The sequence below is a fragment of the Arvicanthis niloticus genome, chromosome 17 (genome assembly GCF_011762505.2).
Source record: "Arvicanthis niloticus isolate mArvNil1 chromosome 17, mArvNil1.pat.X, whole genome shotgun sequence".
In the NCBI taxonomy this organism is placed as follows: Eukaryota; Metazoa; Chordata; class Mammalia; order Rodentia; family Muridae; genus Arvicanthis; species Arvicanthis niloticus.
In genome coordinates this window covers 12,002,698-12,025,921 of record NC_047674.1, presented here as the reverse complement: position 1 = coordinate 12,025,921, position 23,224 = coordinate 12,002,698, and the positions used below count along the sequence as shown (strand labels likewise).

Here is a 23,224-nt window from a genome sequence, read left to right as displayed (position 1 = left end):
ATCCAAAAGCTAGCAGTATCATTAGATAATATTTAAAACTGTAGTTGAGCGTTTTTCTAGTTTTGCCTTATCCTTCCTATCTGTGCCCCCTCCCCCCAATGTGTCTGGTAAATGCCTTGATTTATGGCTTTATTCTGTAACAAGTAATATCTCACCTAACTTACATCCATTGTGAAAAATCTTTTGGAGCAACCAAATTTGTGTTCCTGGTCTCATCTTTGAGGTAGGTAGTTTTTGATGGACACTGTAATACAGCAGTTGTGTATTACAGTTCTCAGAACAGCCCAAAATTCTTCCTGAAATGGTAAATATGGGTCTAGACCCAGATAAAAGTATTTGGTAAGTTCTGTTGTTTAAAGATTTGTGTTTAGTCAGCAAGATGGCTCAGCAGTTAAGACACTTGCCATACCAGCTTGATGTCCTGAGTTTGATCCTAGGAACTCAAGTAAAAGTGAAGCAGCAAACCCACTCCACAGAGTTGTCCTCTGACCTTCACACACACACACACACACACACACACAAATGGCACACATGCCCATTTACATATTTTTAAATCTGTTCAAACCAGAGGCCTTAAACCAGACCAATGACTCATTGCAATGAACATTTGCAAGTAAAGCTGTCTGAGCAAACTGTTATACTTTTCAATGCACTACAGGCTTCAACACAACTCGATGTTTTATTAATTTTTATTTTCTTGGGGGGAGTGTTACAAGGGTGACGGGCAGACATGGAAGGACTTGGAAATGAGTGGGATTTGGGTACATGATGTGAAACTCCCAAAGACTCAATAATAAACATTATGTTTGGGGGTGGGAGGAACTGTGTTCAATGTGAATACCTAGCCACACACACCAAAAGAAGTCAAATGTTTTAGAGGCTGGAGATGGCTCAGCAGTTATCAGCACAAACATAAGAATTGCAGTTCAGACCCCAACACCCACATCAAAGTCCACATGTGGTCCCATTAATGCCTATAATCCCAGCACTGAGTGCCAGTATAGGCAAAAAGAATGTGGGTCTGGTTATAGGGAGAGACCCTGCCTCAAAGCAAGTCACAGACAACACCAAACTGAAAATATGCATATATACAAACACCTCACATACATACATGTGGTACACTCACACACTCACACACACACACTCACACACACACACACACACACACACAAAGGTGTCTGTCATTGTCAGTTTTTTTAAAAAAGAACATGGCCCAAGTAATAAAATTACAGGGAAAATGACAGCAAAGCTCTCTCAGCCCAGAGGTCTGGCTTCCCATACAGATGAAGCACCAGAAATGTTCCAAACCAATTTCTATGCACTAAATTTGCATCTTAGACATGTTCAGGCAAAAAGCCTGGGAAACTTTGAGAAGGGGAGAGCAGTAAAAGAAAGAAGCTGTATTCTAACAGCTGCCTGGATTCCACCACTTCTAAGTCATACCACTTCTTCCTGGTTTATTGTCTGCTACTGAGAAAAAGGATATGGCTATTGCATCAATAAACACATAAATGCTTTGTACTAGACACTGGTCTAATGCTGAAGTGTTTACACCTATCTTTTGACAGAAAGATTCTATATAGGAGAGAAAAGTTGTAATGTGTGTAAAACTAAAGAATTACTTTTGTCTTAATTTTCTTTCTAAATGCTTATTATTTATTTAAGCCTTTACACCTAAAGCCTTTACACTCTATGCCACTCCAACCTTTTGAGAACAATCTAGGAACCTGAACAAGTCAGCCAGCTCTGAAACACTGGGAGCTAAAACACAGGGTACTGTGAAAATCTGACGGCATCTTCAGTCCTCATAAAACGTTTCCTTCTTGAAATTCCACAGAAAGTATCATAGCTGCTGCTTCACAACTTCAGCCTGAAGGCTTTGTTTGTGTTTGTTCTTCTGCAAAAACCACCATAAGGCATCAGATTATAACAAAAAAATTAACGATATTTTTCTAATGTGGAAATGGTTGTTAGAAAATTGGATTTTGCATCTTCAACCAGCTATACTCCTGTCTGGGGGTGGGGGTGGGGGGAACAAATCTGCAATATCTTGTGCTTTGTGTAATAAAGACTACAGGGGAAAATGTGTGTTTCATTCTTGGAAACAAAGTCACCTGAAATCAAAAGCTAAAATGTCACTAACTTCTGGGGACTGGGCCTAAAAACCCTCACACACAGACACTGGTAGGGCTGAAGTCCTTCAACTAGACACAAAGGTGCAGTTGGAGCCCATCACATAGACAAAGTCGAGCTGAGACAGTCACAGAATGTCTGAAAGTGCTGGCAGGGCATTAAGGTTTGACAGATGGCTGACAGGCTTGAACCGCCAGACCAAACCAGGATAGATTTCATTTTAGCTATAGTAAATAGGGTACAGAAATGGAAAAACAAAGAAAACCAAGTATTTCTCATGTCCCATACAGTCCTAGCCAGTGTAACTGTTAACTAAGTAGCTTTAATTTTGAAAATGTTTAAGAAAATAAATAAATATTTTTTTGTCTGGCCACCTCTATAAACTCCACACATCTGTCACATGTCAAATGTACCAAATCAGTGAAAAAAACCTACACACAAAACCAGAAAGAGCTGGTCACGGTGGCACACATCTTCTATCCTAACCCTTGGGAGGCAAGAGCAGGCAGATCTGTCCGTTTACGATCTACCTGGTCTACACAGTTGAGTTCCAAGCCAGCCAGAGTCACATGCTGAGATCCTCAAAAACTTACAAGTGAAGAACACAACACAAATAGAGAATTTAAACACTCCACATGTCTTTCTGAGGCTCATAACTTAGAGCCCTTTAATAGTACAAAGTAATTGAACATTAGAATGATTTTCAAGGTTATAAAAAAATGAATTACAAATCTATATCATAAACCTAAGAAAAATAGTATCACAGGCTCTTGTAGCATTTGCACAGGAATCTACAGAAGGGGAATCCATCCCAGTTATTCACAGCTTCCTTTCTCCAGGTAGGAAGCTCTGAAATCCATACAATTTCCCAAACCAAGTGGAGACGAGCAGGAGAGCTTGCTCAGCTGACTGTGGAAGAGGGGTCCTCAAGAAGCAAGCACTGCTGGTCACCAGGAGTCTCCCTGGGAGCAGGGAGCCCACAGAGACCCTCTGTCTGAGCCACTTCACTTGGACTCCTACTCCCAAGCTCCAGACTTGCAGCTGACAGCAGGCCACTTTCTGAAGGATGAAGAAGATAAGACAATACATCGCATGCTAGCAATAAGATTCTAAAATGCTTTGTTTAGGACAACAGAATGGAGGGGCAGTGGCTTCTGAAACCCCAGTGGTGATATTCTCCCCCCCCCCCCCAAAGATTTATTTATTTATATGAGTACACTGTAGCTATCTTCAGACACACCAGAAGAGGGCATCAGATCCCATTACAGATGGTTGTGAGCCACCATGTGGTTGCTGGGAATTGAACTCAGGACCTATGGAAGAGTGTCAGTGTTCTTAACCACTGAGCCATCTCTCCAGCCCAGTGATATTCTTGAAGTATAGAGTCTGCTAAGATGCTAGTGAAGGGAGATGCTAATCGCCAGCCTGGTTCCCCAGAGGCTGACTTGGGTCTAGAAAGCCTTGTCTGAAGAGACATGTCTCCCATGGAGCCCCACAGTATCATGGTCAGCATCTGTACCCTTATTGCTCTTTGGACTAGACAACCAACTGACTCTTCAAACTGCTGCCTTCCCACTCCTCCTGGCCAGGGCTACTATAAGCACTTGTCCTCCCTCTATGGTCCATACCCACACTCTGAAACCAAGTGGCATCTAAGGGTCTCTGCATAATCAAGCCCAATCTTTCAGGCCAGCCACAAACTCTTGACACATGGATTTAGGACAGAAGGAGCCTCAATCAGAATGGATACTCATCTTCCCACCCCAAACAAAGACACTAAGGAAAGGAGGTAAAGAAGAAGGGAGACTGAGACTTCTCACCTGGCTGGTTGGTCCTACACACCTCTTCCCAGGTGTAGGTAGCAAGGTTCACAGGCTGTGTCACCCAGGGGTCCATGATCAGCTTCTCCAAAGTGGTCCGCTGCTCAGGGCAAGGCTGCAGCAGGCCAGACAGAAGACTCATAAGTTCTAGGGACATAAAGAACACAGGAGGATCCAGGTCAAAGTCAAATGGAACACATCTCAGACCTGTAGATTTCAAGCTATTCTGCCTCACAGAGCCTCCCACAGAGCAAGGAGGCAGCCAGGAGTTCTAAGGCATTAAGGCCTGGCCTGATATATTCAGCAAATGAATTTATGAGCCCATCACCTCCAAAGTGGAAGTGTAGAAGCTGAGATACAGCTCATTCAAAGCTCTGACTGTCTGCTAGTTTTAGGTCAACTTGACGCAAGTAGACTTATTTGGAAAGAGGGAACTTCAATTGAAAAAAATGTCCCCACCAGATTGGCCTGTGGGCAAGCATGTTGGGCATTTGCTTGACTTGATTTGGGAAGGCCCAGGTCACTGTGAATAGTGGCACCCATGTGCTGGTAGGTATTCCTGTGTCTTTAAGAAAGGAGGCTGTACAAGCCATGAGGAGCAAGCCGGTAAGTAGTACTCCTCCATGGCCTCTGCATCAGCTCCTGCCTCTAGGTTCTAGCCGTTTCAGTTCCTGCCTTGACTTCCCTGAGTAATGGACTGTGATGTGGAACTGTAAGCTGGAATACTTTCCTTCCCAAGTTGCTTTTGGTTGCTGTGTTTTATCTCAGCAACAGAAACCCAAACTCTGACACAGGGGCTCTGGCCCTGAGTGACAGAGGGTGGACATGACATGCAAGAGAAAGTGGTAGCCAGCTGCAGTACCTCAGATCAGTCTGTGGGGAAGTAGACTGAACTCTAACAGGAACTCAACCTTACTCTGTATTTGGGTCCTATTTCCTCCAAATGCATGCATGTGCTGACCTCCCTGAGCCTGATCATCAGGAACCCAGCCTGTGTAGTGAGAACCCGGGAGCAGAACTGTCCACCACATAAACTGCTGCAGCATCTTGGGGATCCACAACTTAGGAAAGCTCCAAATCCAATGTACTATAGCTGAGTGCATGCCTCCAAAGTGTGTGCTGGGGAACTTGTGATGGTGCAGGCAGTAGGCTGTTGGGAGGTGGGTAGAGTTTGAGGAAGCCATGTGGGAAAGACAGATGAGCTGGTAAGAAGTAGAAAAGACTACCCTGACTCCACCATGAGGACACAGAAAGAAGGTGCCATCCATAAGCCAAAAAGAGGTCTCACTGAGAACTGAACCAGCCACCACCTTTACTCAGACTTTTAGCTCCTGCAACTGTGAAATTATAATCTGATTTAAGGCCCTATCTGGGATTCTTAGGCTTCTACCCTACACAGAAGCTAAGGCACAGACTGAAGATCTGCCATCATGTGGGTTCTCCCAGTGACTGACTGCTGTGGGACCACAGGATGCCAGAGTGGAAGGGGCCCAAGCTGACACCTGACACAGCTGCCAGCTCCATGAGCTCCGCTCGGCTCCAGGTTCCTGAGGTGCCTGCTCCAAGCTTAGGAAGCCTTTCTGGCTTCTGAGGCAAAGTTCACTTGACTCCCTGGTTTTCATTACAGACACAAAGTACCACTTGGCCTCAAGCTGCTGTCACATCGGCTCTCAGGGCTCATGGGATGACTGACATTTTCCACATGAGCTGCTGAGGGTCACATCTCCTCGTGCACTGACACTACCCTCCTCCACAAATGGGGCTTCTGACCTACAATGAGCACCTGACCTCATAGATGCTGCCACAGACAAGGTTACTGACTGCAAAGTATCACTTCCAAGAGGGCCTTGAAGATTCAAAGGACACTAATAAAAATTACCAAAATGTTGAGTCGCATTACGATTATTATGCTCAGATCAAATGTTAGAAGAATAAAAAAGAAAGATCAAAGAGGTCATCAGTACAGAGAGAAGGCAGAAACCAAAGTGCCGAGTTCTCAGGCAGTGCTATCTTTTGCCACCTGGAGCTCACGCTCACCTTGAGAAACCAGGAATGGGGGATGAATAACTGCCTCCATGGTCTCCTCCACCTCACAGAAGGGATTCTCCTCGAATATGAGCGTGTACAGGGTGACCCCCAGAGACCACATCTCCAGCTCTGGCCCTCTGTAGCTGCAAGGAGGAAAGGAGAACGTTTCAGAGCCTCTCTGCACTCACTACAAAGCTCAATGAGCCAACCCCAACCCTGAGTTTCAGAGCCTTCCATCCCCAGCCAGAGACTTGCATTCTCACAGTCCATTCAGGGTTATCCCAAGCAAGAGGCCCTCTTATATGACCAGGAAAAGGAGGGATTCCCAGAGGTAGGGAGAGCAGATGAGTCGGTAGCAAATCATAACTTGGTCTCATTAGGGGCCTCACCACAGGCAGCATCAGAACAAGGTGAGAGAAAGAAATGTTCAAAACAGAGACGAATGAGGAGAAACACAAAGACAAAATGTAATGATGGCTGAGGGGTCAGAGAAATGAATGGTAGGATGAAGAGGCTTATCAGGAAGTAGGCTTGATAGACAGAGCTCGCCTCAGGGAAGATGTGAGGAGTTGTTATCTGAATTTCACCCATGCTGCCAGCTTCCAGGCAGGTTGCCTTTAGCCAGCCAGAGTTTGCTTACCACTGGAGCAGAAAGATGATAGAGATATAGAGGTAGAGAGAGAGAGATAGAGAGAGAGAGATACAGATGAAGGAAAAGTATATATATATATATACACACATATATATATATATGTACATATACATATATATATATATATATATATATATATATATATATACACACAAACATACATATATATGAAGAAAGAGTGCAGAAAGATAAGTGTTCTTCAGAAAGCCTTTTGTCCGATGAGATGCAGGTATGTAGAATGTGGAAGGATGTAGAATGATACAAGGTCCCACCCAAGAGGCCCATAAGCAGAACCAGCACACATACAACTAACTGTAAAGGATGAGCAGGGAGCGGAAAGCACAATGCAGACAGGAGGCAGGCAGAAGGCACAGTATGCAGACAACTGAATACCGCGATGGGAGTGCCATAGCCTTTGTGTGAAGGAGCAGACACTCAAAGCATGTACAGTGAGCTAGTTTACATGCTAGTTTACATGCTAGTACTCTTCAATACTGACTACATTTCAGCCACTACAGAACGGTACCAGAACAGGACACTCACTAGGAACAGCAATAGCCAAATCAGATCTGAAGAGAAACTCCACCAACCCCATCATCTCTTGATATGGAAGCTCTGAACATACAGAGACTCAAAAAGGAAATTCTCCCTGCTTCCTTCACTCTCTGCTGGTAACACAAAGCCTAGTCATGCCACACACAAGTGCCAGCCTGGCATGAATGTGGCAACAACAGGTTAGGGAGAGCAAACTCCAGGAGTCAGTGAGAGCTACTGGAACATTCACTTTCTGTGACTTAAAAAGTGACATGAGAAGACACAGGCCCGGGCCCTGGTTACCCTCTACCCACATTGCTGATGGTTTTTCACATAGATATGATAATGGTTGAGCAGTCAATCTGGACCTGATCAGACCCAACATGAAATCCAGCTTTGATCATACCTATCTGGTGACTCTACACATTATTCTGTAAGACCATGCAGAGCTAAACATTCTGTCACTCCTATTCCCTTCCTGAGAAAATAAGATATACTTCACCAAACGTTGTGCAAGTAGAGGCAGGAGATACCACTGTGTGAATGTGACTTAGGAGTCATTTTCTACACACACATGCCTCAGCTTGTATCTGAAGCTTCCAATCCCTGCAAACCATGGTCAGCGATTTCTCTGCAGCCCCTGCATACATGTGGAGAATGAGCTTCATTTCAATTCTCTTTCTCAAATCCCAGGAAAAAAGGTCTTTTCAGGCCAGGTTCCTACTGCCCACAGGCTCCCCAACTACAGAGCAACAAACACTTTTATCCTAGAGCCTACTTCTCCTGAGCTTAGAGCCTCTAAGAACCTGAGCCCTGACAGTGCTTTCCCATCATTCCTCATGCTCCCACTCTTGCTACTGAACTTCTTATATGGCAGCCCAACAAGATTATTTGAATAATGATTACTGGTACTGGAGAGATACCTCCAGTTAAGAGCATCAGCTGCTCTTCCAGAGAATCTAGGTTCCATTCCTAGCAACCACATGACAACTAATAACTGTCTGTAATTCCAGTCCCAGGAAATCTTAGTTAGGTTTCTATTGCTGTGGTAAAACACCATGACCAAAAGCAACGTAGGGAGGGAAGTTTGTCTTGCAGGTTACAGTCCACCAACAGGATAGCTAAGACAGGAACCTGTGGGACAGGAACTGAAGCAGAGACAACGGGTGAGTACTGTTTATTGGCTTGCTCAGTCTACTTTCTCATGCAACTCAGAACCACTCACCCAGAGGAGACACATCTCACTGTGAGTGAGGCCCTCTCACATCAGTTATTAATCAAAAATATGCCCCAAGGGCCAATCTGGTGAGGCAGTTTCTCAATTAAGGTTTTCTCTTCCCAAGTGGCTCTAGTTAGCATCACAATGACAAAACACTAACCAGAATAGAATCTAACACCCTTTTCTGGCTTCTGCAGGCACTGAACATGCTACACAAACATATATGCAGGCAAAACACCCAAACACATAAAATAAAAATAAATAAAATTTTGAAATAATGATATTCCTGATATTAAGTACAGCAAGTTACAGAGGAGCCACTCAGAGAACTCCATCTTTTCAGACCTTCCTCTTTGTCTTCTATTTTTCTAATTTTCTGTAACATCAAACCACAAACAATTGAAAGTTGAAATAGTAGAATGGCTCCCAATGTCCATGTCCAGCTTCCTGCCTATAGCACACTTACTTGCACAACATTACCCTCAGTACTCAATAAAAAGGCACACACTGGAACCATTTCTTCCTAAAATCACAACAGTCATGAGCTTCATGTAAGTCAAGAGGAGGGTAAACTCCAAGAGTATGTGATACGTACGGGTTTCCAATGAGAACTTCAGGTGCACAGTATTCAATTGTTCCACAGAAGGTATAAAATAGTTTGCCCCTCTCTAAGTAGGCAGCTGAGCCAAAATCTATCAGCTTAATTGTGAAGTCCTCAGCAATCACAATGTTCTCATCCTTGATGTCTCTATGGATGATGCCTTGGGAGCGCAGGTATCCTACAGCAGACACCAGCTGGAATCAGAGGAAAGGGAACGCTCCAAACAGCAATTCAAGTAAAACATGCATGTATACTAAATATTAGCAAGAAAAAAGAAAAACATAAACAAAGGAAAGATAAACTTCCCCCGGCGCATAGCTCTGGGTGCTAGAGATGCAGTTCTGCAGAGACAGGAGGCACAGCCGCTCTGGAAGTGCATCTCTGTGGCTCACACAGAGCAGAGTTTGCCAGAAAGCAAGCGTATGGCTCACAATGTCTCTAATGTTACTACCAACAATAAAAAGCCTCCCAGCAGACACTTGCCATAACCATCTCAGGAGCAAAGACAGGCCAAGTATGCATGCACAGGCACTGTGTGGATCCCTCAGCTCACAGAAAAGGAAAGTGCCTTGTGCAGAGTGCAGGCGACAGTTTGAGGTGAACGCAGGAGCAGATAATCCTGATGCAGGGCTCTAGCAGCCCCTTCGCATGGTCCGTTCACCATCATTCTCCAGCCAGCACATTGACTACTATGTGGAGTAAGTGGCTTCTGCAGGAAGTAGGTTTTATATATAGGCACTCTGCCTCTGGGAGGCAGTCATCTGCCAGGGCACGCTGTGTCTCCCTCAGTAAGACTGATTATACCACAATTTGAATAGCAACTGGAGCAATCAACTTAGTAATTTCATGGGCATAATCAATGTTTGGAGGCAATGTTATACTTCATAAAAATCTTTAAATCAGATAGTTAATGGCATGTCAACTAAGATCAATTAATTAATAAATAAGTATACATTATAAGCACTTTCCTGCATACTTACATATACAGGTTTATAGAAACACACAAGGCATGCATGAACATATACATTCAGACATAGATGCATGCTTAACATTCATGGACATATGAACACGTATACATGCATACATAGACACATACATGTTGGAGCCCAATCAGGAGAACCTGGGTCAGGGGAGAACCTTGCTATGTAGCCCAGAGTGGCCTCAAATTCTCTATGCTCCTGCTTTAGCCTCTGTCGTACTGAAATTATAGATGTGCACTACCACATTTAGTCAGAAGACTGTAATGTCTCTCTACAACTAAACTGCACTGAACTCATCCTTCCATTCTACACGCCCCAGCTGTGCCTGGTGTCCACACAGCTGCCCACTGTGCTGCTTCCCGGGGTAGTACTGCTGTCCATAGGCTCCAGTCCCATCTTTGACAAACAAAAAAAAAAGAAAATATAGACAGAATGATAAACACATTGATGATGGATGGATGGATGGATGGATGGATGGATGGATGGATGGATGATGGACAAATGATAGAAAATACATAATCTTCTGACAGGAAGTGTGAGAGGAGGAGTGGGGCATTCTTTTGGCATTTCATAATGGCTGAACCACACATAGAGAAGCCTGAGAAACTTTCGGGAGTTTACAACTTTGAAGAAATGTTAAGCTTTCATGAGGAATCAGATCACTTTCAAGAAATAACCAAAGGACAAGTATCAACATTCCACCCATTTCTAGGGCACCTAAGGGAGGAACCACTGCCTTTTCATTATTCAAAACAAGAATCACTGTCTCCACCCTCCTTCCCCTTCCTGGTTCTCAGATGCCTTCCAGATTTGCTGATCATCTTCCCATTCCTAAAAATTGAACAGAGATCCATATACATTTAAATACAAAAGCAGATCAAGACATCTAACAGTTAGATCTAAGCAGATCTAACATGGGATAGCTCAAATCACAATCTCTATGCCTCTTTAGGTAATCTCTGATTTAATCCCAAGAGCCTTTTCATGTAGTCACAATAGTGTTTTTAACTGCGCACATTAGATGGTTAAGGCTGTACACAAGGTCCCATGGCTGGTGAGGACACAAAACCAAAGACATAGAACTCAGAGCAAATGATGACTCTGTTGTTTAATGTTTGTGACTGGTGTATATGTGAATAAACTTTAATCACTAAAATACACTTCCCTGGTAATTCCTTCCGATCTCCTTTTCTCTTACCCCATAAGCCCCATGGCTGAAGGCTAACACTGGCTCACTGAGGAAACTGTCTACATGCCACTAACCTTTGCAGCCATGGAGCTCAACCACCCCACCCCACATCCAGCCCACAGAGAGCCAGCCCACTCTCACCTGTCGGAAGATGTAACTCGCCAGGGGCTCATCCAAGCAGGGATGGCGGTCAATGAAAGCAAAGAGGTCCAAGCCAGAGCCGTGCTTTTCCATCACTAGCTGGAAGAACCCTTGGTTTTCGAATATATCCAGAACCTGAAAGAGACAAGGCCAGGTCCAGCTTTGTTTAGAAACAATGCCAGTCAACAGATTAATGTTATAGAAGTGCCATGACAGTGACAGCACATAGAGAATCACCATCTACCTTGATTATGTTGGCATGTTTCACCTTGGACAGAATTGCAATCTCTAAAGTAACTCTTCCAAGTTTGGGATCCTCAATCCAACAATCCTCTAAAACCTTCTCCTTCTTAATAAACTTCACCACCACCTATATGGGAGAAGAGCAGAGTCCTCTACCATTTGTTAAACCCAGTGCCCACCACCGGCTTTCTGTCTCCCCCAAGACCCATAGCCATGTAAAAAGAAATGTAGCAACAGGAGAAAAGGAGAAGGAAGCAGCTGAATAAAAATGCTGGCAATTTCTACTTGTCTATTATGGGCAAGATGGGATAGATAGGGGTCCCGGCAAGTGCTGAGGAGCCATGGCCAATGCTGGAAAAAAGAAGTCTCAGGAACCTGATACTCTGTATCCCCTCCAAGAGAATGAAATAAGGTACAGAGTAGAGAAAACAAAGAAAACTGTTGCCAGGCAGTACAGGCAGTAGTGGCACACGCCTTTAATCCCAGCACTTGCGAGGCAAAGGCAGGTGGATTTCTGAGTTTGAGGCCAGCCTGGTCTACAGAGTGAGTTCCAGGACAGGTAGAGCTCCACAGAGAAACCCTGTCTCAACAAAACAAAACAAAATAACAAAAAAAGAGAAGAAGAAGAGGAGGAAGAGGAAGAGGAAGAGGAAAAAGAAGAGGAAGAAGGAGGAGAAGGAGAAGGAGAAGGAGAAGGAGAAGGAGAAGGAGAAGGAGAAGGAGAAGGAGAAGGAGAAGGAGGAGAAGGAGAAGGAGAAGAAGGAGAAGGAGGAGAAGGAGGAGAAGGAGAAGGAGAAGGAGAAGAAGAAGAAGAAGAAGATGATGATGATGATGATGAAGATAAGTGTCAGTCCTGATGCTGAAATTAACCAGGCAGTCTCTCAAGCCTGACATGTGTAGTAAACATGAGAAACAGCACCTGGCAAAAATGGGACAAAGTTCCATTGTTAAAAAAAAAAAAAAGACTGCTTGTCAGCCACTACAAGACAGAGTAGCCACTCAACAGACTGGCTACTACATGGAGTGCTAGGAATACAGGTAAAGCAGCCTTGGGTCAAAATTCCAACAAGGCCTAAGGCCTAATTATGTATCAGTGAGAGACACTATCTGCTCCAAGGAGCTGATCCTCTGAGGAAGTAGACAATGAAGTGCATCACATACCAGGGAATGCTGAGTGCCCAGGAAAAAGAAATGAGGAGGCACTAGGTGGACAGGTGCAAGGGAGGGACGCTGGGACAAAGGCGTGGAAGTGCCGACCTCTAGGAAGCCAAGCAAGGGCCAGGGTTGGAGGTGGGTGTGGAACAGGAGTAGCAGACAGAAGGTTCTGCGCCAGACAACTCAGTCTCTCACACTCATCTGGAGAGAAGAGATATGTCTTGTCCAGGAGAGAGACATAAGAGAACTCATAAAGATGAGGCAGAAGCAAGCCAGTGAGGTCCTGAGAACTGAAGAGGAGCTCAAGCCCAGGAAGGGAGGTCAACAGCCAGCAGATGTGCCGTTTTAGACATTGTTAGTAGACGCATGCTGCCCAGTAACCACAGAGCAAGAAGACAAAAAGAGGAAGGCATTCTCCAGGAACTACCACTGTGCCTCAAGTGAGACATAAGGGAGAGGATTGATTTTTTTAAAAAATGAAAAAGAAAAGAAAAAGAAAGAAAAGATGAAGTCTTTTAAAATAAAGCTTTAAACATCCAGACCCAAGTCTTACCAAGCATCAGGCAAGAATAAAGGATACACACAAACTCCTAAATATATCCTGGTAAGTTTTGAAATATATATACATGTGCAAAAATATAATAAAACAAGTCTAACACCACTACTCCCCAAAAATCTATGCAGTGAGTTCACCATATCTTCAGGATTCCAAGTAAATAAAGAATCATCAGTTTTAGGGCTGGCAAGAGGGCTCAGCAAATAAAAGAGGCTTGCTGCCAAACCTGATAACTTGAGTTCAATCCCTAGAACTCAGACAGTGAAAGTAGAAAACCAGCTCTTTCAAGCTTTCCTCTGGCCTCCTCACATACTGTGTAGCACGTACTTATACATATACATGCATTATATATGCACATATATACAATAATAATAAAGTTTTTTTAAACACATCTTTCTAAGTAGGCCTGGCTGTCCTGGAAATCACTATGTAGACCAGGCTAGCCTTGAAATCACAGAGATCCACCTGCCTCTGCCTCCTGAGTACTAGGATTAAAGGCATGTACCACCACATCTGACCTATAATCCAGAATTTTAAAAATAAAAATAAATAAATACAACAGCTAATCAAAGCTAGCAATGCATTGAAATATTATACATAACCAAGAATGGAATCCATGAGCATAAGAAAATCCAATGGAGTTATCATTATATTAAAAAAAAGAAACAGGAGTACAGTTATGTAAATAAATGCTGGAAAGACATCATTCAATAGTTGACTCATTCAATGAGTTGAGTGGTCACTCAGACTCACTCTGAAAAAGAAAAAACTTCAGGGACCAGTGAAATAGCTCAGTGGGTCAAAGTGCCCTTCAACAAACCTGACCAACTGAATGTGATCCCCAGAACCCATATGGTGGAAGAGAACCAACTCCTGTAAGTGTTCTTTGATCTCCGTGTGCATGCACACACACACACACACACACACACACACACACACACACACACACACACACAAATAAATAAATGTAAAAAAAAAAATTAGCCCATCCAGCTAGGCTAATAAAATGTGCTCATTGGGAAATGAAAGGTAACACAGTGCCAGCCTGAGAGCCAAGGAAGCAGTGGTAGAACCATCTAGTGCCACTGCTCTGGGGCCCTAGCCAATGTGACAGGAAGGAAGGAGGATGGAAAGTGGACCAAGCAGAGGAAAGACATAATTGCCATACGATGGGGGAAGCCCTAAATATCCTCTGAAAAGTCATTAGAACCACACAGACCAGCAACGAAGACACAGATCTTTGGAACATTCCAGCAACAAGCAGTAAGAAAACACTCTGCGGCAATGCTCAAGGGCCCTCCAGGATCTGACTCCAGGATCTGCATGCTTGGGGAGCCCGACACTATTCACAAAAGCAGGAAGTGCCTGCTGCCTCTGAATGGGATGGTTGGTACTAAAACCGAAATGTGCCAGTAGGATCTGGAACGAAGGAAAGTGAGCTCTAAAGCTCAGGTAGAGGAATGCATAGAAATGACCCTATGACTGGGGAAGGCAGCCAGTTGGGAGACATCCAGTGCACCTAAAAAAATGCCTGGCACCCAACAGGCATATGAGAGCTATCACAAGAAATCTTGGGTAGCCCTGAGAGTGTTTGTCAGCTACCTTGCTTCTATGTTTGGTGGGGACATAATTTTCCAGTTAAGCAGAGGAAGTCCTAGGTTTGGCTTTAAAAGTGAGTTTTCATGCCCATGTGGCATCATGCCATGTGGACAGCAGAAGAATAGTGCAAGCCTCTTGCTCAGAAGAGGGAAGGTATCAACATAGTAATAAGCCAGGCTGAGGACAAAGAACCTGCAAAAAAGCAGTATCTAATATGAAACTAAATAGGGCTATTGTCTGGAGTTAGTGTGCAGAAAGTACATCTATATCTAGAAAGTACCCATGTCCTGGTCCCTCTTCCTCCATGACAAGTCTTAAGAGTTATAAACCACAGGGCCTCCAGCAGGGCCACCCCCACACCAGCCCCAGCACCTCTTTGTTGCATTCCTTCTCCACTGCAGTCCACACAAAGCCAAAGGCCCCACTGCCAAGTGGGCTGATGGTGTTATACTTATGGGAGTACTCGCCCTCGCAGGCTGCCAGCCCTTCTAGCTCTGCAGGTATTGGGGAGTCCTCAAACCAAGGCTTGGCTCTGAGTACCTGAGAACACAAAGAAAGATCTGGGAGATCACAAGTCATCTCATCTCTCTCAGTAAAGCACCTGCATCCATGCTATTCCTATCTCCTGTGCTAACAGTGGGCTAGTCTGAAAATCTCCAGGGCCCCTCTGGCAGTGTCCAGCCATCAGCCCAAACTGGCTTATGTCCAAATATATCTACATCCCACTGTACAAGGTATACATTCATTTAAAGTCCTACATTTGCTTTATACTTACACAGGGTACTAGAAGACAATGTTAAAAAGCCACAGGCATACCCTCCACCCATTCCAGACAAAAAGGCAGTGATGCCACCTGGAAAACCTGCAGTACAGTAGAAAGTGCATAGAAGACTGAGCTGACCACAAATACCAACCTCTCCAAAGCTGGATCCAGAGAGCTCAGCCATGGAATGGGTAGAGCTAGGCAGGCTGGCAAGGAACAGGCGGGTTCGGGTGGCTGAGTCCCGGTGGCTATGTAAGAGGTCCTTCACCAGCCAGCAGCAGAACAGGGTTGCAGAGCCCTGGAGCTCCACACGCTTTACTTCAAACTGTATACCTGAAGGGCAGGAAGGGGAGGAAGTATAGAGCTCTGTGGATCCCTCCAATGACCTCATTAAACATTACTAGGATTTAAAAAGCCTCTTCCCCAGAACATACTCAGTCGTAAGCCATCTCGGTGGTAGCAGCTTCCTGAGTAGATGCCCTCTTGGATCTCCTGCTGCAAGCTGGTGGGCCCAGGTGCCACAGGAGTAGAAGTGATCTGGGCACTCAGCCTGGCCTTCTCTGCTGACAGACACATATCATTGGGACCAGGATCTGCTTTGGGAGGGTCACAACCTGGGCTTTCTATGTCACTAGTTTCAAGGTGTTCAGAGGATACCAAAGAAATGTTAGACAGTTCTGCTTGATCATGTCCTGCTCCCATCTCCTGGAACCGTTGGCCTTTGCCAAGGTCAAAATAGGTCCCAGAAAGGAGCAACATCTCTCGGTCAACTAAAGTGTCTGAAGTCTGCCTGTGCAGAATACCCACGTCTAAATCTGAACCCACCACTGAAAGAGACGGTGCCTCACTGAGTTCAGATGTGGTACAGGAGCAATGTGATGGAGTTCTGTCTGTCTGGTCATTGAGAAAGAGCTCCTTGAGGTTCCAGGAATAAGAATTCACATCAGCCTCCTGGGCTTCCGCTGCCTCCAGGACACCAGGGAGGTCAGTGGCCAAAGCATAGCAGGCTGAGGAGCTGCCTGAACGGCTAGCATGTAGGTCTCGGCCTCCCAGATCACAGAAGGACACAGGGGCAGTGAAAGCAGGATGTTCTGCTGGGACAAGTTCCACACAGGACATGCCCAGAGTTCCCCCACAGCTTGACTTGGACAACTGTTCCTTAATCAAGCAAGTCTGCAGCTCTTCTCGGTCATTTCTCACTCCTGGCCATGGTTCATCTAGAGTGGGTGTCCCAAGCAAGACACCACACGCCATTCCAGAGGGGCTGGGAGCCGAGTCCTGGCCTCGCTGCTGTGAGATCCAGTCGCTTCTATACTGTGGGCAGTGTGTTAGGCTCCCTCCTGCTATCTGCCCTGTAGTGTGGGGCTCAGGCATGGTGGCATCAGCCCAGGGGTTAGGACTGCTGGGACTGCTGACACCCATCAGCTCCAGCTGAGCTCCCTGTTGCAGATTACACTTGGCCACACTGCTGTTGTCCTTAGCTGGGACTAGAGGCTCAGAATCTTCACATGAAGCAAACTGTTTTACATCCACTGGTTTGGACCTGCTTTCTTCTAAAAGACCCTCCCTGTAGTTCTCTGCTGCTGAAGGAGTCTCCTTTCCCAAGACATGAATATGCTGGCCTCCAAGCAGTAACTGCTCATCGTCGACTGGCAGGCTTCCTCTTGTGGTGTCTTGCTGGGCCTTGGATAATAACCATTTCCTGTGGGTTAGTGGGCTTTCTTCTGAGACATTTTTCTGAATTTCAGATAATAAATGATCTTTAAGGACTGGTAGGGCTATTTCTGGGGTGTCTGGTTGAGTCTGAGATAGTAACTGTTCATCATGGGCTAGCAGGTTTCTCTTTGGAACACTTTGCTGGTCTGTGAGCAACGACTGCTCACCATCCACCGGGTTGCTGTCCACCCTAGAGACAGGAATTTGGATGACAGTCACTAGTGGCAGTGAGAAGTCATACTGACTTTCCTCTATGAGAGACAAGTACAATGAACTAAGCATGGTAAACTTAGGACAGACAGTCTCAGTTTTATATCTACTCTTAGTTACTTTTTCATATAAGTCTACATTTTCCAAAGAGGAATCAAAAAAGCTACTGAAATGGATTTCAGAGTGTTTAAGAAACTCATGACAGCAGGCTATGACTCATTCTCAACACCATCCAACCACTAGTTGCACAGAAATCAGGGATGTAGCTCAGAGCAAGGAGGCTAGGGCAAGAAGCAGGAAGGATGGGAGGGGCAGGGCAGGGGTGACCACATCTAGTGTGAGGAGGCTACTGCAGTCCAGGCAGGATGTCTGCCTCCACAGCTGATTATTCATGGTAAATACAAGCTTACTAACTATACTGTCTGCTCACATCACCATGACTAAGGTCAAGCACCTGGTGATCAGATACACTACTGTGGTCTTCAAATGCTGTCCCTACAAACTGTACAGCAGAAGTTAATCACCATAGTGGAAAAGGTCTATTTGAGGATGATGCCCCAGCAGAAGACGTTGTGGGTGGAGTTCTAAAAACAAAGGCTTCCTGGAGAAACAGGAATGAGATGAAGGGCTGCAGAGAACAGGCAAAAAAGCACTGTCTACCCACTGCTCTCCACCTTCTCTGTCCATTCCTCCCATGTCACAGGGTGAGTCTAGCCCTCTCTCTCAGCCTAAGCATGAAAGCTTGGAGGATGCAAACCACAAGAGCCTCACTAAGACCTAGCTAAGGGGTCTGGACAGTTCCTGGTCATGGTATTTACCCTCTTGAAATCTCCAAATGTTGCTGGATGCTAGTGGTTCTCAGTATTTCCATCCTCTCTGTTGTCTCACTTGCTCCTATAGCCTTTCTACCCCAAACCCTGACAAATAGGCTCTAGGATTTTGAAAGGTCCTAGGAAAACTGGTAGATTAGGGGGTAAATTCTGTGTTGGAGACTTAGAATCCCTAGCATGACAACAACCCAGGAGATGAAGGACATTTGCCAGCTGCCCTGGCAGCCAAGCATCGCCTGTCACTGAATTCTGGTCACAGGGAGGTTTTCAAGTGACTCTTTGGAGCTGGGGGGCACTCCTTTTGTCCTACCAGCAGAAGTTCATACAAGGCAACATGGGACCTATGTCCAGAGCTGCCCCAGATATCTCAGGTCCTCCTGCCAGGATCACCATGGATTCTGAGGAGACAAGAACCCCAATTCTGAGCAAGTGCTTACCTGGAGGTTGGTTTTGTTTTGATTTTTTTGGGCACCTGCCCACAGTGGAAGAATTTACTGAGCTTTAGCCTCAATTCCTCAGAACACAACTTTCCCTAACAAGCCTTGACTTTTGAACTTTTGTAATGAAGTACCATTATCTGTTCTATATGTCAGACTGCAGCAAAATAAACCTGTCAATAGACACATTAAAATGCTATGGTGACAGACAAATGAATTTTTATTCCCGCCTTCCAAAGTTTTCCACTATAAACTTCCTTTACTCAAAATGAATAATTTTATTTAAGAATATATAAAAAGTGCTTTCAAATGATTTTCACACTTCTAGAGATCTATCTCTTAGTCTTCTTTGGGTTCTCAGCAGCCTACTTCCTTGTCTGTAAGATGAGAAGAACATCAGGGGTGCTCTCTCCTAGGGCTGCAAGGACTCAAGTCAAGTAACAGAAAAAGCACTACTGTGTAGACAGAGCAGGTGGCCAGTACACACTAGCCATCACTGACATCACCCATGAGCTGAATATGACCTAACCAGGTGTTCAGTAAACTTGAAACCTACCACCAAGGCACTTACCCCAGGGAGGGCTGAGATGCAGAAGAAGGAAGTATCTGGCATCCAGTTTCCAACCGTGTCTGAGTCCTAGGGGAGACTTGTCCTCCCACCAGCTTCAGGGTCTCATCTTGTGATGGCATGTGGCCCCGTGTCAACACCACATCAATTCTTGGACCTAACAGCAAAATCAAGAACATTGTCTACTCCCAACCACTGTGTTAAAACACACCTGTAGCTGTATCAGAACCTCAAATATTCAGACAGCCTACACTTCCATGTACACCAGAAGCCCAGTAGCTTCTCCTTCTGCCATCACTGACGCCTCACTGTTTTTCTGGTCTCATCACTCCTCTCCCTCCCTAGAAAAGGACAGAAGCTTACATTGTCTCCACAAACCTATCAGAGAAACCCTTAAACTACAGGGATATATATATATTCAAGTCAACAGGTAGGTAACATAATCTAGAAATAAACATGATATGCTATAACAATTCAATCTTATACTACATGAAACTACATAAATGTATTATTATTACTTTTGGGAGTGTGAGAGGCAGCTTTTTGTTTCCAGATAGGGAGTCTCTACGTATTTCAGGCCGACCTCAAATAACTGTAACCCTCCAACTTGAGATTACAAGTATGTGCTGCTATACCTGGCTCAGTTATAAATTCTCTTTAAATGGACAAGCCTTTGGCCAGCTATTTGTGTCTCAGACATAGGCACAAATGGTTCAGTCCTGGAGGACTTCCTTATTCCCTTCTAGATGCTAAAACACTAGTAAGAAACTGCCCACAACTGTCCCATCTCCTGGGAAAGAACAAAAAGACTGTACAAGATAGACTCAAACTAGGACAGAGCCCTCATTTCTCCACCCACCCTTAAGAGTCTGAAAAGGTCACCAGTGACTTCTGCTGTTATCTCTTTTACAGTGACGCCAACCTCTAAAGAAGCTACCCCGCCACATAAACACTGTGATGGAGGAGGCTGTACCTTACCCTGGGTCCCAGTGGCCAGTTCCCAGTCCTGTTGGGCATCAGAGCTCATTTCCCTAGGACCACTCTTGCTGCCAATATCCAGGCAGTTGGCCAGATCTGGCAGCTGTACAGAACTATCATATGCAAGGTCCATGTAGTGGTAGAAACCAGGAATCAGGAAAGTGATATTCTAGAGAACAAAGTAGTGACATTTCAGAACCTAGGAGACTCCATTCTGACCCACTGAACTCATCCTCCTAGGAAAAAGAAAATATCAGCAATATGAACAGTTCAGTCCTCAGAATGGGAAAGATCTTAGATCACATGCTTTTGGCCCTCTGGCATTTGACACATAATTCACAATGTTTTCATTTTTTTAATAAAAAAGACAAACATAATACATTATAAGACAAGTTATGCAAATACCTCTATATCTTCCAAGTTGATATCTGGTCTTTGACTTTACATTTACCTAGAACAGAGACCCTATATTTGCCAAGCTAACAACTTACAGCTCTTGGTCCAAGAACACTGACAGGCACCCATCAAGGGCTATATTACCACACTAAGAGCAACTCACACAGATGCTGCTTCTGAGCCTGTATGCAGCCCCCATGACTGAACAGCTGCCTGTGCCACAAGAATCCAAGCAACTCTAACCTCAATGAGGGCCAAGGATTTATACCTATGAGGTTCTCTAAGAGGTCTCAAAGCCTATAATACTCCTATAGAAAGCCATCATCCAAGAATTCTAGCTGCTTTTTTTTAATCAAGTATAACTCAATTGAAGTGAATTTTAAGTTAGCTACTCTTTTGGGTCTTACTAAAAAGCAGAATAACCTCTTTCTAGAGGCTTATAGGAGAATGCTCTAACACACATAGTCACACGCAGTCCAGTATTACCTAGCAGAAACAACAAGAAAAGATAGAGGCTCCTGCCTTGGAGTTAGCCCCAAGTAATCGAGGTACCTAATAAAGGGCTACAGGTACCTGCATCCAGGAACCAGGTGAGCCTGGTGGGCACTCAATAGGTGTCAAAAGGTGGGGAGGGATATGCAGATACCAAAAGCTGGCAGTAGGTGACTTCCCAAGGGTGCTTCATGATCCCTCTTCAGCATATGGGAGCTATGTACCCTCCCAGAAGGCTCAGACCACCACTAAGATCCATCCTCTTGACAAACAGAGGTTGCAGGAGCTGTGAGGCATGACTTGTGAGGCTGGGGTGACCCTTAAAAAACAGGATGCTCCCATGAATGCCAAACAGCATCCAAGCCAAAAATGTGTGCTATCAAGTCCTCAGAGTTACTCAGCTAGTGGTTCACCCCAGCTGGCACTATGTAAAGCAAAATGGCCTTTCCCTACAAAGCCTGGTCCAACAGGCTGATTCATGGCCAAACTATATGACTTGGAGTGTGTTAAACATTGTCTATGGAGGCTTGTACAGAGCCATGATAGACTGCACCCTAGAGGTCTGGCTGAAGATAAGGTGAGTAAAACATCTACCTAACACCCAACCCCAAGAAGAGGAGTTACAGAACCCCTTCTCCCCTGCTGCCTACCACCAACCATACTCAGTATGTATGAACAAACAGTATCTACAGTGTGACCAAAACCTGGCTCAATGGGTCAGACCAGAGTCAGCTGGGTGGAAACAGAGATTCCAAGCAGAGGACCATCTTGCTCCTCTGGAATAATCCAGGAGACATTCAGTCCAAAAGTAGCCAGGGAAATAAGATGGTTGTGACTAGGATGATATTCCTGTTGTAAGCTTTATGACACATCAGGTTCAGATCCTCTGACACATGCAGAATGGTTTCCTCAGAGTACTGAGGAGCTAGGAAACTAGGCAAGCCTACCTTGCCCAGGAGCTCTGTCTTTCCATAACCAAACAACATTAGTGCAAAGCTGTGGTTGACTCCATAAATTGTGCCATCAGGCAGGAGAGTGATGAGGCCACTGATAGTGCAGAACACCCACACAGAAGCCTGGTAACCTGCTTCAGAGGCTGCCTCATTGTCAGCTACAGCTGTTTCACTGGGCTTGGATTTCAGCTTCAGACTGAGAGGGAAGGTGGTGCCGTCTCTGGCTCTCCCAACAGACCTTTGAATCTTGAGACTCTGAAAGACAGGACAGCCCCACTCAGTGTTATACCAGTGCTGTCTAAGCACAATCCTAATGTTTTAGATCCCAGTCTCACATATCCATGCTAAAATCATCCCCCATCCATGCTACTCCAACCCCACCTTGCCCCCAAGAATTTGGAACCCTGGCAATAGCAGCAGCAGGCTAGGAGGACTTGGGGTCCAGAATGAATGTGTAATGACCAAGGTGCAAGTCAATAAGGGGACTGAACCCAGCCTCATCCCTAGCAGGCATCTGTGATAAACTACAGCCTCCTGGCACCCATAGGCTGCACTCCTCTCCTCAGCTCCAAATCTGGAAGGGAAAGAGACGTGCTTCTCCAACACCTCATGGTCTCAGTGAACGCAGAATCTATCTATAAGAGTGGCTATGATGATCAGGGTCATCATGGCAGAATCTAGAACCAGCTTCAGGACAGGCCTCTGGGCACGCCTGTAGAGAGTGCTCTTGACTGCACTAGCTGAGGTGGGGAGACCAACCCACTGTGGGAGGAAGCATTCCCTGTACAAGAGTAGAGACCCACTGTGGGAGGAAGCATTCCCCATACAAGAGGAGAGGGGAGCTGAGCATGCAGCATGCAGTCATCCCCCTCTGCTTCCCAATAATGATGTGCTGAAATGTGACCAGTCGCATCACACTCCTGCCACCTTAGATTGTACCTTCAGCTGTAAGCCCAAATAAACCCTTTCTTTCTTAAGTTGCTTTTGTCAGTCTTTTATTCAGAGCAACAGGAAACGCCATTAAGACAGTA

General features: G+C 45.1%; 1 protein-coding gene across 4 annotated transcripts in view; it reads right to left on the bottom strand.

The window, feature by feature from the left end:
- Positions 1 to 675: 675 nt before the first annotated feature.
- Positions 676 to 23,224, bottom strand: part of Pask (PAS domain containing serine/threonine kinase) — a 37,958-nt gene continuing 15,409 nt past the window's right edge. For 3 of the 4 annotated variants that reach the window (XM_034521551.2, XM_076914712.1, XM_076914711.1), the window contains 12 exons: positions 22,188 to 22,448; positions 20,353 to 20,521; positions 19,378 to 19,531; positions 16,048 to 17,519; positions 15,765 to 15,946; positions 15,223 to 15,390; positions 11,542 to 11,667; positions 11,298 to 11,432; positions 8,982 to 9,181; positions 5,991 to 6,124; positions 3,954 to 4,100; positions 676 to 3,192 (listed from right to left, as the gene is read on the bottom strand). In XM_034521551.2, the coding sequence (XP_034377442.1) occupies positions 3,035 to 3,192; positions 3,954 to 4,100; positions 5,991 to 6,124; positions 8,982 to 9,181; positions 11,298 to 11,432; positions 11,542 to 11,667; positions 15,223 to 15,390; positions 15,765 to 15,946; positions 16,048 to 17,519; positions 19,378 to 19,531; positions 20,353 to 20,521; positions 22,188 to 22,448 (3,306 nt within the window). In that variant the 3' untranslated portion in view covers positions 676 to 3,034. Of the gene's footprint in view, positions 3,193 to 3,953; positions 4,101 to 5,990; positions 6,125 to 8,981; positions 9,182 to 10,083; positions 10,186 to 11,297; positions 11,433 to 11,541; positions 11,668 to 15,222; positions 15,391 to 15,764; positions 15,947 to 16,047; positions 17,520 to 19,377; positions 19,532 to 20,352; positions 20,522 to 22,187; positions 22,449 to 23,224 lie in introns of those variants that run through there. The other variant, XR_013104583.1, reaches the window with a different exon arrangement.